Source organism: Carassius auratus, chromosome 1 (genome assembly GCF_003368295.1).
Source record: "Carassius auratus strain Wakin chromosome 1, ASM336829v1, whole genome shotgun sequence".
Taxonomy (NCBI): Eukaryota; Metazoa; Chordata; class Actinopteri; order Cypriniformes; family Cyprinidae; genus Carassius; species Carassius auratus.
Window position 1 is genome coordinate 24,881,863 of NC_039243.1, and position 15,971 is coordinate 24,897,833.

General features: G+C 40.6%; 1 protein-coding gene across 1 annotated transcript; it reads right to left on the minus strand.

Annotated features, from left to right (window-relative positions):
• Positions 1-1,455: 1,455 nt before the first annotated feature.
• On the minus strand, positions 1,456-6,241 carry LOC113105433 (ras-related protein Rab-20). Its single transcript, XM_026266498.1, has 2 exons — positions 5,775-6,241; positions 1,456-2,994 (listed from the first exon to the last, which is right to left on the minus strand). Exons 1-2 carry the CDS (start codon positions 5,962-5,964, stop codon positions 2,444-2,446), a joined length of 741 nt encoding a protein of 246 aa, XP_026122283.1. The 5' UTR covers positions 5,965-6,241; the 3' UTR covers positions 1,456-2,443.
• Positions 6,242-15,971: the final 9,730 nt, after the last annotated feature.

A 15,971-nucleotide genomic window follows, 5' to 3' on the forward strand; every position in this document is an offset into this window, starting at 1 on the left:
ATAAGTTGTTATTAAGAGAAAATAAGTCATTATTTAGAGAAAATAAGTCATTATTTCAAGAATGTTTCTCACTACTTTGAGAAAATAAGTCATTATTTTGAGCATGAGTGCCCACTTCTGGCAGAACCCTTGAGCTGAATTGGAACGTCCTTAAGCCCTCAATCATTTAGAATTTATTTTGGAGTTGGTTTATTGTTAACATTATTATGAATATGTTTGGTGCAGCATGCTATATGTATATAGTTCTGCTTGGGGTGTTATAAATGTAAACATATAGAGAGAGAGAGAGAGAGAGAGAGAGAGAGAGAGAGAGAGAGAGAGAGAGAGAGAGAGAGAGAGAGAAAGAGAAAGAGAGAGAGAGATTTAACTAAAAACAATAATTCATATAGGAGTTGAACTCAGGTCGACTCACCATATGAACAGATAAGGTAATCACTTTCCTTGCCGCAAACTAAGCAATAAAATCTTGGATGCAATATCCTTTTCAGTTGACCAAAGTGCAAACCCACATAGTCAATCCTGCTACATGGAGGTTCGCAAATAGTTTTTAATTAGTTTCAGTTTCGAAAAGCTTTGCTCGCTCGATTCCATTTACTGTGATAGTCAGTAGGATCCTGAGTGCAATTTCACAGTTGGGAAAGGTTCCTTCAGTCCTTTTCAGAAAATGAAGTGTAGTTTATTTTTTCCCTTTGGAATTATCTGTTGAAGTATTCTCAAGTCCTAGAACAAATCCTCTGTGTTTATATCCTAGGTTTGTGGCATGGCTTCCAGCCGGATGGAATCATTGCTGACTTGCAACTTACTGATTCTTTTGCCACTTTCTTTGGTGATGGGAAGCATGATTGTTATACGTTCTTCATAGATCTGTAGCCAACAGTTGTTGGCAAGACTTAACTCCATTCAGGACACCGCCAATAATTATGTTTGTGGTCACAAGAGATTGTACAATTTGTCATCGACTGGATGAGTCAAAACCGTTAAATGACCCATAAAGTCTTTTTCCGGATTTCTAGTCATATTCAATTTCTCCTGATTCCAATTTAAAAGACATTAAAAATATATTTTATTTTCATTAGCCAAAAACGGATTTGCTGAAAACAAAAAACACTGACGGTGATGGTAATTGGCGTTAACGTGAGTCCCATTCACTGTGATGTGGGAGTGGCAAGCTGGCAGAGGATTCTGCTTTGTCTTAAGCCTTCCTCGAACAGTTATGTTCACGATTTGTGATTTACTTAACACATACTGACAATGTGTATGAAGGGGCTGTATTCACAGCCCCTTCATACACATTCGGATGAGGTCGCCATGATTTTGCCAAGTAAGACATGATCCTGACCTGGATCAACATCTTTTGTTGATCCTGGATCAACATTATTATTAAAAATATAGATTTAACCCAATCCCACAATTCCCTTGGAAATGTAAGGTTAAATATATGATAGTTGCATATGTACTGTGGCTGTATAGACATTTATTCAGATGTTTTTAGTGTTTTGGGGGCCAGTCCTGGGGGTTGCATGGTTTGCAAGGTGCCTAAACACGCTGCTACATTTATGGAAATACATATGAATATGACACTCAACACAACTTATTAATATTGTATTCATTATTCTCTCATATAAGCCAAAAGGAAATGCTGACAGGTTTGTTTTCTGCATTGTGCACACTGCCTTCTGTATGTGCAGCTTTCTCAGCAAAAGCAAAGATCACCCCCTGTCAGGATAAAAGGTTGAACGTTTTGTCTTATCTTCACATGTTCTGGCTGAAAATAAAAAGAGCAGTGGAAATTCGATTCCAGAAGCAATTATACACTTCAGTAAAACACCTTTCATGATGAATGAGATTTATACTGATCAAAACCACAACTGAATAGCATTCCATTGCAATATGGACAAAAATACCAATTAATTAAAATACATAAAGCATTTGACAACTAGTTGCAATTGTCTTTGTGTGTCATAATTGCAGAAGCTCAAATTTTATTGACAAGTCAATGAGTTCAAGTCTACAACTTGTGTTACTTTTTTAATTACAGGACACTATGCATGCTATACAGTGTAAAGCGTTTTTTTTATATATATATTTTTTCTTAGAAAATATAAATATATATATATGCTCTGTAGTCTAAATGTATATTTCTTATCTTTGACATACATTTGTAAAAAGCTCAACTGTTTATAGTGTTCAGAAGCAATTGAGTAACTTGAGGGCCAAAACACTAACTTAAGTTCAAATTCTTTCTGCTGTATTTGTAAAAAACAAGACCATGTCAAAGAAACACATACTGACATGTCCATCAGAACAGAGATAACAATGTGCACATGTTCACTGTGACAATGTACAATATTTACTGTGACAGTAAACAGTTCTGTAACATCTCAAATAACTGTTCATAAATAAATGGATATTCAAGACCCCAGATACTCTTAAGCAAATATTTTCATGTGCAACAACTCAATTTGCTCCTCATACCCTTTTCGTTATAGTCTTCCAAATACAATATCGGTGACTCATTTTGGGAGCGTTTTTGAATGATAGATGGCAGCACCATATCGAAGAGTGTCTCAAACATAACATCTACATTAAATCCAGTCTTAGCACTTGTCTCGAAGCACATCTTTTCTGCTGGTGGGCTGGTGCCCTCTAGTGCCTTATAGTGAATTATGCGGTTGTACAGTGCTGTGGCATCATCCAGACTCACCTGCTTGTGCAAGGGAAAGTCTGGAGTTGTGGGAAAGGATGGAAGGGGAAGCACGCTACCCTCTTCTGCTCTGACTTCCTCTAGGGTCATAACATGGGCTTTAGGGTCAGTGAGGTCTGCTTTGTTGCCCACAATGGCAAATATGCTGTCGTTATTGGCTGAGTCAGAGAGAGGGAGGAAGCGATCTTCAAGCTCTACAAAGCTCTGCCAGTTTGTGACATCATACGTGAGAATGATCGCTGCAGCACCACGACAATACATGGAGCCAAGACCATGGAACTGTTCACGACCTGATGAAATAAGAAGCACAGAAATGTAGAAATATTTAAAAAATGCCATAATTTCGCAAGTTTGAACTTTTTTGATCAAAGTCTCCTCTGCTCAACAAGGCTGAAATTATTTGGTCAAAAATAAAATAAAAACAAGAATATAGAAAAATTATTTATAATTTAAAATAACTGTTTTCTTTATTATTATTATTATTATTATTATTATTATTATTATTATTATTTATGTAATTTATTCATTTGATGCAAAGCTGAATTTCAGCTACCATTGCTTTAGTCTTTAATGTCCTCCAGAAATATTCTAATATGCTGATTTGCTGCATCACATTTTTGTGAGAATATATATATATATATATATATATATATATATATATATATATATATATATATATATATGAAGAGTTCAGATGCAAAAACCTCTAAGTGCCATCTGAAATTTTCATCTAAAATTTGAATTTTTAATAAGCTCCTATGCTTAGGTTGAGTCATTTTACTTTAATGGCAATGTGCAGGTCCTTTTCCGGGCTATTAAAGTGAAATAACTGGACATAAATATAGGAGCCTGAAAAAATTCCTAATTTTAGATGAAAATTTCAGATGGCATTTAGAGGTTTTTGCATCTGAACTCTTCATATATATATATATATATATATATATATATATATATATATATATATATATATATATATATATATATTATTCATTGTTATTTAGTAATCTTGTACTCCAATGACCTGTCAACTTGAGAACTGTTGTGACAGGATCACGAGTCAGTAAAAAAAAAAAAAAAAAAAAAAAAAACAGATCAGTTCAATTTGTGAATATGTTACGTTCCTATTTGTGTGACATGCAAAACAATCAAATATATATATATATATATATATATATATATATATATATATATATATATATATATAAATGACTGCGTATCTTTCAACCAACATACGAGTAGGTAAATAATGGTAACATTTTCATGTTTGGGTAACCTATTTCTTTAATGAAGTAAGAACACTGAGGTCAGTCTATTCATTTAGCATACTAAGATTTAAATCAAATAATGTTCCTTTTTCAACCCCATCTCAAGGTCATGATTTCTTCTGAACATGTTTATAAGAGTCAGTGGAATTTTTTGAGGGAGTGCACATTCAGCTGTGAAATTTCTGTTCCTCACATGGCTTAAGCTTCAGAAGACCGATCACTTTTATTCTATGCAAAAGAGCAATGTGAAAATTTAATATGATTGTAATATTAAGGCTTAATTTTTGTGTTTCACAGAACAAAGAAAACCATTTTTTTCTTGTGTAAATTATGATAAAACTATATATCATTTTTGAAAGTTTCATAGTAACAATATATTTGTTACATTTGGCAGAAGCTTTTATTCAAAGCAACTAAAAGTGCATTCAGGCTATAAATTCTTTTATTTGTTTATCAGTATGTGCATTCTCTGGGAACTTTTGCGTTACTAGTGCAATGCTCTTCAGTTGAGCCACAGGAACACTATATACTCTATTGATATAGTTATTTTTGTTATACTTTATTTTATTTTTGTTATCAAAAATAAGAATAAAGAAGCAAATTCCAAACAATATGACTAATTGAACAAAGAGACAGATAAAAAAAAAATGTAAATACATTTTTAATACGTTTTTCAACCATGTAGTAATACATGGGGTTTAAGAGGGGTTCTGGTGGGGGGTGGGGTACATCTAATAAAAACTCTAATAAATACATTCTGTACAATTATTCCATTTGAAGTGGTGGAAGAGATTACTCCATCTATATAAATAAAATAGCTAAATACCAACAATTTTTCATATTATTGTATGCTTTCAATTAAACTTAATTTAATAACAATTAAAAATACACCTAAATTTAATGACCATTTTAAAATTAATTTTAGTTTCAAAGAAAGAAGTTGTTTGTTTTCCTTATGAGCTAAAATGAGATGTGTGTTCAATGTGCAATATGTGATAAGCTCAAAAATCAGTGCGCTACAGCAACAGCTGACAATCCAGCCAGTGTCTAAACAGCGGCAGTTCTGACATGAAGTAAAGTCATTACTATCAGCTACAATTACGTGTTCCCCTTAACGACTTGTTTAGATAAAAGCTAGAATGGCTAAATATAATTTTGCTTTAATCTTTTACGTCTTTTTAAAACAAGTTTAAAAGTTTGAGGCAACATTTGACACATTTGGATCTGTTGCTTGAATCCAGACATTGTGCACGAATGCTTCCTATCAATGACTGCTAAAATTCCTGGTCAAAATTTCCACATTATTGCTGAAACTACCAAGATTGCAAAATCCTGCAAAGAACAATAGACAACTGCAGTCACTGAGGCACTATGTCAAGAGTAATCCTTTCCTTTCCTTCTTTCACTTACTGCTTTTGAAACGAAAAAGAAAAAAAAGGGGGGGGGGGGGTTCAAGTCTTGATGTTGAAATCACTTGATTTCAAAATAACGTGGATAACTCATGCACCAATCTAAATATCACGTTCTAAAAATCACGAACTATATTACGAAATTATATATATATATATATATTATATATATATATATATATATATATATATATATATATATATATATATATATGAAACCGTAAATGTTTATAGCGATTAATATTTATCAATATTGGTAGTCTCTCTAGAAACAATTGCTTTAAACTTTTCCATCAGCACTTTTAACTGCTTGTTTCTGCATCTTATGCCTCTCCGTTGTTGTATTAGCCTAAACTACCAAATTGCAACATTTGAACTGACATCCATCAATCTCACCCGCTGTATCCCAGATAGAGATGTTGTAGGGACCCCACTGCTTCAAGAAGAACGCTCCGCCGATTGTGCTTGAAGTGTCCTTAAAGCTTCTCTCTGTGTACCTGTGTAGCAGGGACGTTTTCCCTACATTCATGTCTCCTAAGATTACGATTTTAATATCGGGCTTTCTCATCTTCCCAGGAGCAGGCATGGGTTTAAGGTTCAAGACTCAGTGATGAAACAAATATCTCAAAATAATAGACTTCCCACTCCGCAATTCATATAAAACGTGCGCCGTCCAAGTTCCTTTGGAAGTAGTTAGTTTTGGCTCGTATTGAAAAAACACTTTAAGGAGCAGATCAGCAGGTCTTCTTGGTTATTTCGGTGGGTTGAAATGGACTTGTTCGTGGCTAAACATGGACATAACGCCGGTCCTTTTAAAAAGAAATCAGTGTTCTGCTCGACACTTAAAGTTCACTTCTAGCAATGACGAAAACGGGAAACTCGAGACCAATGGCACAATGCAAAAAAGTCCCGATTTAAAATGCATATGTCGTCAAAAAAAATGCATCTTATGTGTTGTTCCCATCCTATTTATTTTTTTATTTATGAATATTACATTACAACAATGTCTACTTACCAGTCTTTCTATCTTTCTTTATACTGACATTTTATTTTATTTATACTTTATTTTTATCCTTCCCCATTTAAAGAGGAAATGTACGACCAAGGTCTTTGGGTAGTCTCTTCATAATGTCTTCAAATATCAAAGGACAAGTCTTCCCAGAAACACCATAAAACGCTGTGAAAATGTCAATGACGATCCTTGAGTTCAGTCATTTCTGTATCAGAGTGATTGAGAAATGTCCTTAAGCTTGTCCTAATGTCCTTTACTGAGACAAATATTAACAAAAATGAATTTAATTATAGGTTAAACTAAGAACAGAGTTGTTTCATTAAGAATTACAATCATTATCATCAGAAGCAAGATGTGGTTATGATTACTGGTGGTGTTACATCAGTTAAACTGTGAATTATTTGAAGAGAAGAAAAACTTGAAAAAAATAGTCACCACTGAGATGCTACAAACACCTTTTGTTCTATTAGATCTAGTTTGGACCAGATTCAGTAAGTTGTTCATTCTTCCTCGTCTCTCTTCCTCCTGTTATTTCCCATGTGGATTTTGTGCCTCTATCCTGAAACTAAAACCAAAAATTAGCAACGGAAACCACAGTGAGCCTTGCAATGTGCTTTCTTAGAAGGTCTTATAAGAGGAAAATGTGCATTATGTGGGTAGATAAATATAGTTTGGTGACTTAACACATGAAAACTCAGGAACTCTTATTACTTTTTAACTATGCCTTTTTTTTTACAGTGTACCGTGCTTAAATAATAACCATGAATTTTATTTTACCTTACCTTAATGTGGACTCCAAGGGGCGCTAGATTATTCCTTTCGGCATCACAGACCTTCAGCAAAGGCACTCTGTCTGGCTGTAGATGCCTTTTCTGAATTTCAGAATCAGTCTGGGGATTTTGTGAAGCTTAATCTTCCACAGAAAGAGCAAATTTACAAACCTTACTTCGAAAATCCACCAACTCCTCTACCACATTATTTAAAACTCCAGAGGAATCATGGACTTCCTAAGGAACATAGTTTTTGCAGTGATTTATTTTATCAAGAAAAATGATGCCAAATGGCTACAAGGAAGACATTTTTTTGGTCATTGCCTGCTTGAAATTAACACACATTACAGAATACTCAACAATAAAAACGGCAAATTTCCAAACTCCAAACTATCTCTTCAGTTTAATAGATTTTCTCAACCTCAGGGCACTCTAGGCGTACCTGACATTCCTCTTTCAGACAAACACAATTGCAGTTAAATTTAAAATTGTCCTGGCTCTTCCAAGCTGTATCATGGCAGTGAGTAAGTCAAGCCTACGTAAAATGCTTGATTGCCTAGTGAATGCCTAGAGAACGCGCCTGCTTGTGCTGGAGATTAGTCTTACACTAACATATTGTTTACCATATCGGATGTGCTACATGCATGTGCACTGATCAATGTGTATGTGTGATTAAAAACTTATTTTTAAAGGGGAGGTCTAATGAAGTGAAAAGTGAAGTGACTTGTGGCCAAGTATGGTGTCCCATATTTAGAATCAATAAGTCCAAGAGGGTCTGGCTGCAGACTTGCAATTTCAGACATGAATTCTTAGATTTTGTTCTATTGTATTACCGTATTTTCCGGACTATAAGTCGCACTTTTTTCATAGTTTGGCTGGTCCTGCAACTTATAGTCAGGTGCGACTTATTTATCAAAATTAATTTGACATGAACCGAGAGAAATTAACCAAGAGAAATGAACCAATAGAAAACATTACCGTCTCCAGCCGAAAAATACGTTAATTACTTTTTGATTGAATCTCTCAACATTTTACAACAGTAGCCAGGTGGTGAAGACAAAAAAAGAAATAAAATTCAAGTCACTTGCACTCTCCACTACCTGCAACATTCCTTGCAAATTGACACAAATCGTGTGTGTTGCCAATGGAGAAGACACTGTGGTACTTAAATAATTAAAACTATTTTAGTACGATAATGTATAGGGTCCTGCAAGAAAAAGACAAGAAAAGCAAATCTGCATGATCTTATCAATAATAGCCTTAAAAATATCGCTGATATCTGACAATATCTTCTACCTAAGCCCCACCTCCACCACACCACACCACACCACACCCCGCCCCACCACAACAACTTTGCCAGCATGCAACGTTTGGTCTTAATTATTGCCACAAAGTTTAGTTTTACTTTTCTTAGTTTATGCTTAAATTAACAGAAAACATTAGCTAAATTTGTGTTAAGAAATGTTCTTAAAAAACTATTTGAAGTTGGACATTCTTGGGGCAGTGACTTTACAGGTGCTTCTCAATAAATTAGAATGTTGAGGAAAATTTCCATATTTCAGTAATTCAACTCAAACTGTAAAACTCATGTATTAGATAAATTCAGTGCACACAGACTAAAGCAATTTAAGTCTTTGGTTCTTTTAATTGTGATGACTTTGGCTCACATTTAACAAAAACCCACAAATTCACGATCTCAACAATTTAGAATATGATGACATGCCAATCAGCTAATCAACTCAAAACACCTGCAAAGGATTCCTGAGCCTTCAAAATGGTTTCTGACAATCGTTGACACTCTTCACAAAGAGTCACAAAAATTAATTGCCAATAAGCTAGCTGTTCACAGAGTGCTGTATCCATTCATTAAAAGACAGTTGAGTGGAACGAAAAAGTGTGGAAGAAAAAGATGCACAACCAACTGAGAGAACCACAGCCTTATGAGGATTGTCAAGCAAAATCAATTTAAGAATTTGAGTGAACTTTACAAGGAATGGACTGAGACTAGGGTTAAGGCATCATGAGCCACCACACACAGATGTGTCACGGAATTTGGCTACAGTTGTCGTATTCCTCTTGTTAAGCCACTCCTGTACCACAGACAATGTCAGAGGCATCTTACCTGTGCTAAGGAGAAGAAGAAATGGACTGTTGCCATTGGTCCAAAGTCCTTTTTTCAGATGAGAGCAAGTTTTGTATTTAATTTGGAAACCAAGGTCCTAGAGTCTGGATGAAGGGTGGAGAAGCTCATAGCCCAAGTTAATTTAAGTCCAGTGTTAAGTTTCCACAGTCTGTGATGATTTGGGGTGCAATGTCATCTGCTGGTGTTGGTCCATTGTGTTTTTTGAAAACCAAAGTCACTGCAACCGTTTGCCAAGAAATCTTTGAGCACTTATATTTTAATATTATAAACAAATATAAACTATTTGTTTATGAAATATTATAATTTGTTGAGATAGGGAATTTGTGGGTTTTTGTTAAATGTGAGCTAAAATCATTACAATTAAAAGAACCAAGACTTAAACTTCAGTCTGTGTGCATTGAATTTATTTAGTACGAGTTTCACAACTTGAGTTGAATTACTGAAATAAATAAGTTTTTCCTCGACATTCTAATTTATTGAAATTGACCTGTAAGAATGAAAAAAATGCATGTTGATGTCATACAGTAATTTCTTAAATAAAATATGCCTATTTCCCAACGTTTATCTTTCTTTTTCACATGTATCACATTACTAAAATCATGCAGGGATTAGTTTTTTTTTTTTTCGTCTTTCCCCATGGAATAACACCAGGAGCTTGACTGTTTTTGGAGAGAAGCGTAAAGATATATCAGACTTTTATAAATTTGACCAACTAAAGACTCTTCGGAAATATGAAGGATGCAATACTACTCTATAGGTACTCAAGATTAACATGAGATTGGCAGAAACTGTGTGTTATGTCCCCTTCAAAATCTGTTCAACATATAAAGTGATTGTGTCATTCCATAAGCCTTGACTCGATTCCATTACTTTTATGACTTACAGTATGTACTTTTTAAAGAACATTTTGTTTGCATATACTTTCAATATGTGGGCAAAAATTATAAGACCATATCAAAATGAAAACATTAAACCTTGGTGCCATTTTTAAGTGCCCATTCATTTCCGACCCTGATGTATATTGTCACGGGGTGAAGAATCACTCGACAAAAGGTACGTGAAATCAAAAGCCCCGGAGGGTGGATTTATTGTCACAGTGATGCCTGGTGAAAGGTGCTGCTCCACTATCTGGTGGCCGGTGCTTCCCGTGTGCTCTTCTGTGCCAGTTAAGGTGAAAGTGGGTGTCCAAACGTGCTCCAAAGTGGCTGGGCTGTCGGTCACTCACTGCTTTCTGCAAAGCGAAGAGAGAGGGATTAGGCCAGCATTGCATTCGGTTCAAGAACCTCTTCTGAGTGTAACATGTGCTCCTTTTAAATGTGCTGGCTGCTGGGGAGCAGCTGTGACCGATCAGCCGGTGACGAGGACGTGCAGGTGTTTTGATGGGTTCCAGGGTGACGCTGATTCCTCTGGGAGCGCTCGTCACATCCAGCATACTTTCTCCGGCTGCCCCTTCCTGGTCAGGTCTGTCAGGGGGGTGGCTAAAGAGGAGAAGTTGGGGATAAAACAACAGTAATAACCCGCCACCCCTAAGAAGGCTCATACCTGGGTCTTTGTCTCGGGTCTTGGTGCGGCATGGATGGCCTCAATTTTCTTGTCTTGCGGCCGGATGAGTCCTCGGCCGACTTGGTAGCCCAGGTACTTGGCCTCAGAGAGGGCTAGGTGGCATTTGCGGGGGTTGGCGGTAAGTCCAGCCCGCCGGAGCCCCGAAAGCACCCTCCGCAGATGATCCAGATGTTCGTCCCACGCCTCATCCAGGTAGGCGGCCGCGTAAGCTTGGTGAGGCGGCAGGAGGATGTCCATCATCAGCTGGAATGTCGCGGGGCCCCCATGCAAGCCGAAGGGAAGGGTCCGGTACTGCCAGTGGCCACTGGGGGTGGAGAAGGCGGTTTTCGGCTTGGCGGCCTTGGAGAGCGGTACCTGCCAATAGCCCTTGGTGAGGTCTAGGGTGCTGATATACCGGGCTCTTCCTAGCCGGTCCAGAAGTTCGTCCACCCGAGGCATGGGGTACCCGGCGAACTCGGAGACTTCGTTTAGGCGGCGGAAGTCGTTACAAAAGCGGAGGGTGCCATCCGGCTTTGGGACCATCACAATGGGGCTGGACCACGGAATCCGGGATGGTTCTATTACCCCCAACTTTAGCATCTGTTGGACCTCTTCCTCAATAGCCTTCTGACGAGCCTCCAGGACTCGGTAGGGCCGTTGCCTAACGATGACTCCTGGGGGCGTCCGGATATGGTGTTGAAGCATGTTGGTCTGCCCGGGCTGAGAGGAGAACACATCCTGGAACTGACTGACCAGGTGCTGCAGCTCCGTCTTCTGGGCAGCCGAAAGGTGGGGGTTGACATCGACAACCACGGGCTCGGTGAGGCTCAGGGCAGCTACTTGGTCCCGAGTCCCCACCCATTTCCTTAGGAGGTTGATGTGGTAGAGTTGCTCCGCCTCCCGTCGTCCCGGCTGTCTCAGATGGTAAGTGACCGGTCCAATCCTCTCCACGACCGAGTAGGGTCCCTTCCAGGAGGCCAGAAATTAGCAGGCAGAGCTGGGGACCAGGACCATGACGCGGTCTCCCGGTTGGAACTCCCATGGTTGGGCTGCCTGGTCGTAATGACGTTGCTGCGCCTGTTGGGCCCTGGTGAGGTGTTCCCGGACTTTCCACGCTTCCCGGGCCACGTCCAAGAGGCCCCGGGGTTGACGGCCAAACAGGAGCTCGAAGGGGGTGAAGCCAGTTGAGGCCTGGGGAACTTCGCGGATCCCAAAGAGCACGTAGGGGATCATGAGGTCCCAATCCCGCTTGTCCTCCGCCGCCACACGCCTGAGCATTTGCTTGAGGGTCTGGTTAAATCTCTCTATGAGGCCATCAGTTTGGGGGTGATAAACAGTGGTCCTCAACTGCTTCACCCGCAGCAGCCGGCAGAGGTCAGCCATTAGCCGGGACATGAAGGGGGTTCCCTGGTCAGTCAGGATCTCCGAGGGGAGGCCGACTCGGCTGGCCAGCAGAAACAGCTCCTGGGCGATGGACTTTGCGGTGGCCTTCGGCAGGGGGACTGCTTCTGGGTACCGGGTGGCATAGTCGACGATGACCAGGATGTGTTCATGCCCATGGGCAGACTTCGGCAACGGCCCCACTATGTCCATTCCAATCCGCTCAAAGGGCACCTCGATGATAGGCAGTGGGATAAGCGGGCTGGGGGGAGGAGTCCTGGGCGACGTGGCGTGACAGGTCGGGCAGGCTTGGCAAAATCGCTTTACCTCGGCGTCCAGGCCCGGCCAATGGAAGCGGTCACGGATGCGTTGAGCAGTATTGGCTGCTGCAAGGTGTCCTGCCATGGGGTGGGAATGGGCCAGCTCTAGAATGGTCTCGGTCCATAGTAGTAACTTTTTCTCCTCCCTTTTGTTGTAGGCCATTCTCTACAACAAAATGTGGGAGAGGGTGGGGCCGGGGGAGGATGTCCTCTCCATCCACGACTCGCACCTGGCTCCAACAGTGCTTGAGTCCGTCGTCCTCCCGCTGTTCCTTGGCGAAAGAACCCCCTCCAGCGGCCTGTTGGTAGACATCATAAAACAGATTAGTAGATTGGGAGGGGGCCTCACCTTCTCTCCCACTGTTGGAGACGAGCAGGGCCGGTCGGCGGCGGGGTCCAGGCGGCCGCCTCGGTCTTCGACGGTTCCCCTTGGGGCTGGCAGGCTGAGTAGCGGCGGACAGCAGCTTTTCGAAGCCGGGCCAATCCCTTCCAAGCAGTATGGACACCGGCAGGTCCTTCACCAGGCCTACATCCATTGGCCAGGTGCCTTGGGGGGACGAAATGACCATCTCACGGGCCGGTACTTGGCGATTGTCTCCGTGCACACAGGTAATCGGAAGGAAGTTTTTCCGGCCGCTTCGAGGGGCGCACAGCCGTGACTGGATGAGGGTGATCGCACTGCCTGAGTCCAACAGGGCCCGGAACCGTCTTCCATCCACCTTCACGTCTGCTTCGGGGGCTCCCGCCGGCACCCGTTGGTGAAGGATGCAGCCTGCCAGCCAGGCTCGCGGAGGCGACGGTGGTTTGGCACTTGGCATGGGCTCATTTCACGGTGGGGAAACTGTCGGCCTGCTGACTGGTTGCGCGGTGCCTTCGAGCAGGCGTTGCTCCGGGGGGGGGGGTGCCACTGGGATGGACAGCATCTGCAGCTTGATCACCTCCACTAGTTCCCGGATGTCACGTGGGTTCCTCATGATGACGGCCTGTCGGTGGGCGCGAGGTAGTGCGCGCAGGAGGCGATCGACCACCACTTGTTCCGCTACCTGTGTGGTGTGGGGTTTCCTTCCAACAGCCATTGCTGGGCGATGCGGCTGAGTTCGGCTGCCTGGGCACGGGCTGGCACCCGGGGCTTGTATTCCCACTCGTGGAACTGCTGGGCAGCACTTACAGGGGAGAGGCACACCCTCGCCAGAATCTCTCGCTTAACTTCGACATAACTGTCGGCACTCATCAGGGGGAGCGAGAAGTAAGCCCTCTGCGCTTCACCGGTGAGGAGGGGTGCCAGCGCACGTGCCCACTCGTCCTCTGGCCATCCCTCTCGGTGGGCAGTGTTTTCGAATACCTGAAGGAAGGCTTCCACTTCGTCATCGGCTGTCATCTTAGGTAACAGATGGGTGGCTTGTGCCCGAGGCTCAGGTAGCGTAACACGCTGGGCCGCGGCTGCCCGGACGGCGGCGAGTTCATCCTCCGTCCTGCCCAGGCAAGTGGCGAGGTGTTCCGCTATTTGCTGCTGGCGGATGCTAACTTCAGCGAGGCGTTGTAAGATGTCCTCCATCGTGGGGACGTGCGTGCCGCCTTCCGTGGTGCTGGTGACAGAAACAGGAAAAAAAGGAAAAAAATTAGGAGTTGGGGCGGTGATCTTGTCAGTGATTCCTCACTGTACTGCCCGCATTCTCCACCACTGTCACGGGGTGAAGAATCACTCGACAAAAGGTACGTGCAAAGTGAAGAGAGAGGGATTAGGCCAGCGTTGTATTCAGTTCAAGAACCTCTTCTGAGTGTAACGTGCTCCTTTTAAATGTGCTGGCTGATGGGGAGCAGCTGTGACCGATCAGCCGGTGACAAGGACGTGCAGGTGTTTTGCTTTGGGTTTCCAGGGCGACGCTGATTCTTCTGGAAGTGCTCCTCACAATATCTTATATCAGACCATTACAGAAATTATTATTGAACACCAAAGTACCTTGAAATCACCAATATCTATTGCCAACAGTTAAAAATGGTTAGTGTTTAAAAGCAACTCACAGGAGTCTGACAATTGTTCTGCATGGTCATGTAAGTAGTAAAATATATAAGAACATATTACAGATTTCAATCAACACATGAGAGTTAGTATAACGACGGTTCCAAAATGCAATGATGTTGTTCAGAAGGAAAGGATATATATATATATATATATATATATATATATATATATATATATATATATATATATATATATATATATATATATATATATATATATATATTCAGGTATTATACGAAATAATGAGATTTTAATTTATATGTATTTGAATATAAATGGTTTCATTCATTTCGTTCCGTCAATCTATTCATCCATCCTTAAAGCTGTTTTGTGAAATTCCTATGCCACAGAGTTGAAAGTGCTAATAAGCATTTCAAAATGGTTTTCATGAGTATTTTCTTCGCACACCACTGTTCAGTCATTACTGAAAATTAAATTACACTATGATTAGGTAAAGTATTTTAACATTAACATTAATATACATACATTAGTTGTATTGTTTGATGCCTCACCTTTCTGTCCAATAGATCAATTCCAAAAACACCCATGATTTCCCTGACAAAGGACAGCATGGCTCCAAATACAGCAGGACACCTCGGGCAATTAACCTTCAAAAACAAAAATACCTTTTTTTTTTTTTTTTATCTGACTATTAAGTCTAAATATAAACATAAAATATCTAATTAAAGATGTAAAATTTAAGATGTACAGTTTTGTATAATGACAAGAATGTGAGGCCTCAGTGACTTACCCTATGATGCTACCTTAGTAACAGGCTAAAGCTGACAGTTGCCATTGTGAATGAGGCTCATAATGGCATCCACAGCTTTTGGGGTGTCAAAATCATCAGCTAGTGCCTTCCGAACACTAGACTGTGTAGCAGACAACCTTGACCAAACAAAGATGGTGGAGACAAAAAGGACATGCAGACAAAGGCATTTTCATCATAAGCTCTTCTAGGTTACGTTCACACAGTTAAATGCTTAATAATTATTAACATATTTACTCTAAGGTGTGATCCTATAATTGTATATAGCCCCTTTTCTATTCACACTATAGCTGTGAATAACACTTGCAACCCTACTGATACATACTCCTTGGCATGACACAGCACATATACAGTGGGGCTCGAAAGTTTGGGCACCCCTTGCAGAATCTGTGAAAATATGAGTAATTTTCAAAAAATAAGAGAGATCATACTAAATGCATGTTATTTTTTATTTAGTACTGTCCTGAGTAAGATATTGTACATAAAAGATATTAACATTTAGTCCACAAGAGAAAAAAATAGCTGAAATTATTAAAATAACCCCCTCAAAAGTTTGGGATCCCTTGGTTCTTAGTACTGTGTTCTGTTACCTGATGATCCTCGACTGTCTTTCTGTTTTGTGATGGTTGTGCAT

Bases quoted from the DNA above. Each gene is read 5' to 3' on its own strand.
- LOC113105433 (XM_026266498.1), bottom strand. From the start codon at position 5,964: ATGCCTGCTCCTGGGAAGATGAGAAAGCCCGATATTAAAATCGTAATC. The intron at 2,995-5,774 runs GTGAGATTGATG...TTATTTCATCAG, and splicing joins CTCTATCTGGGATACAGCGG to GTCGTGAACAGTTCCATGGT.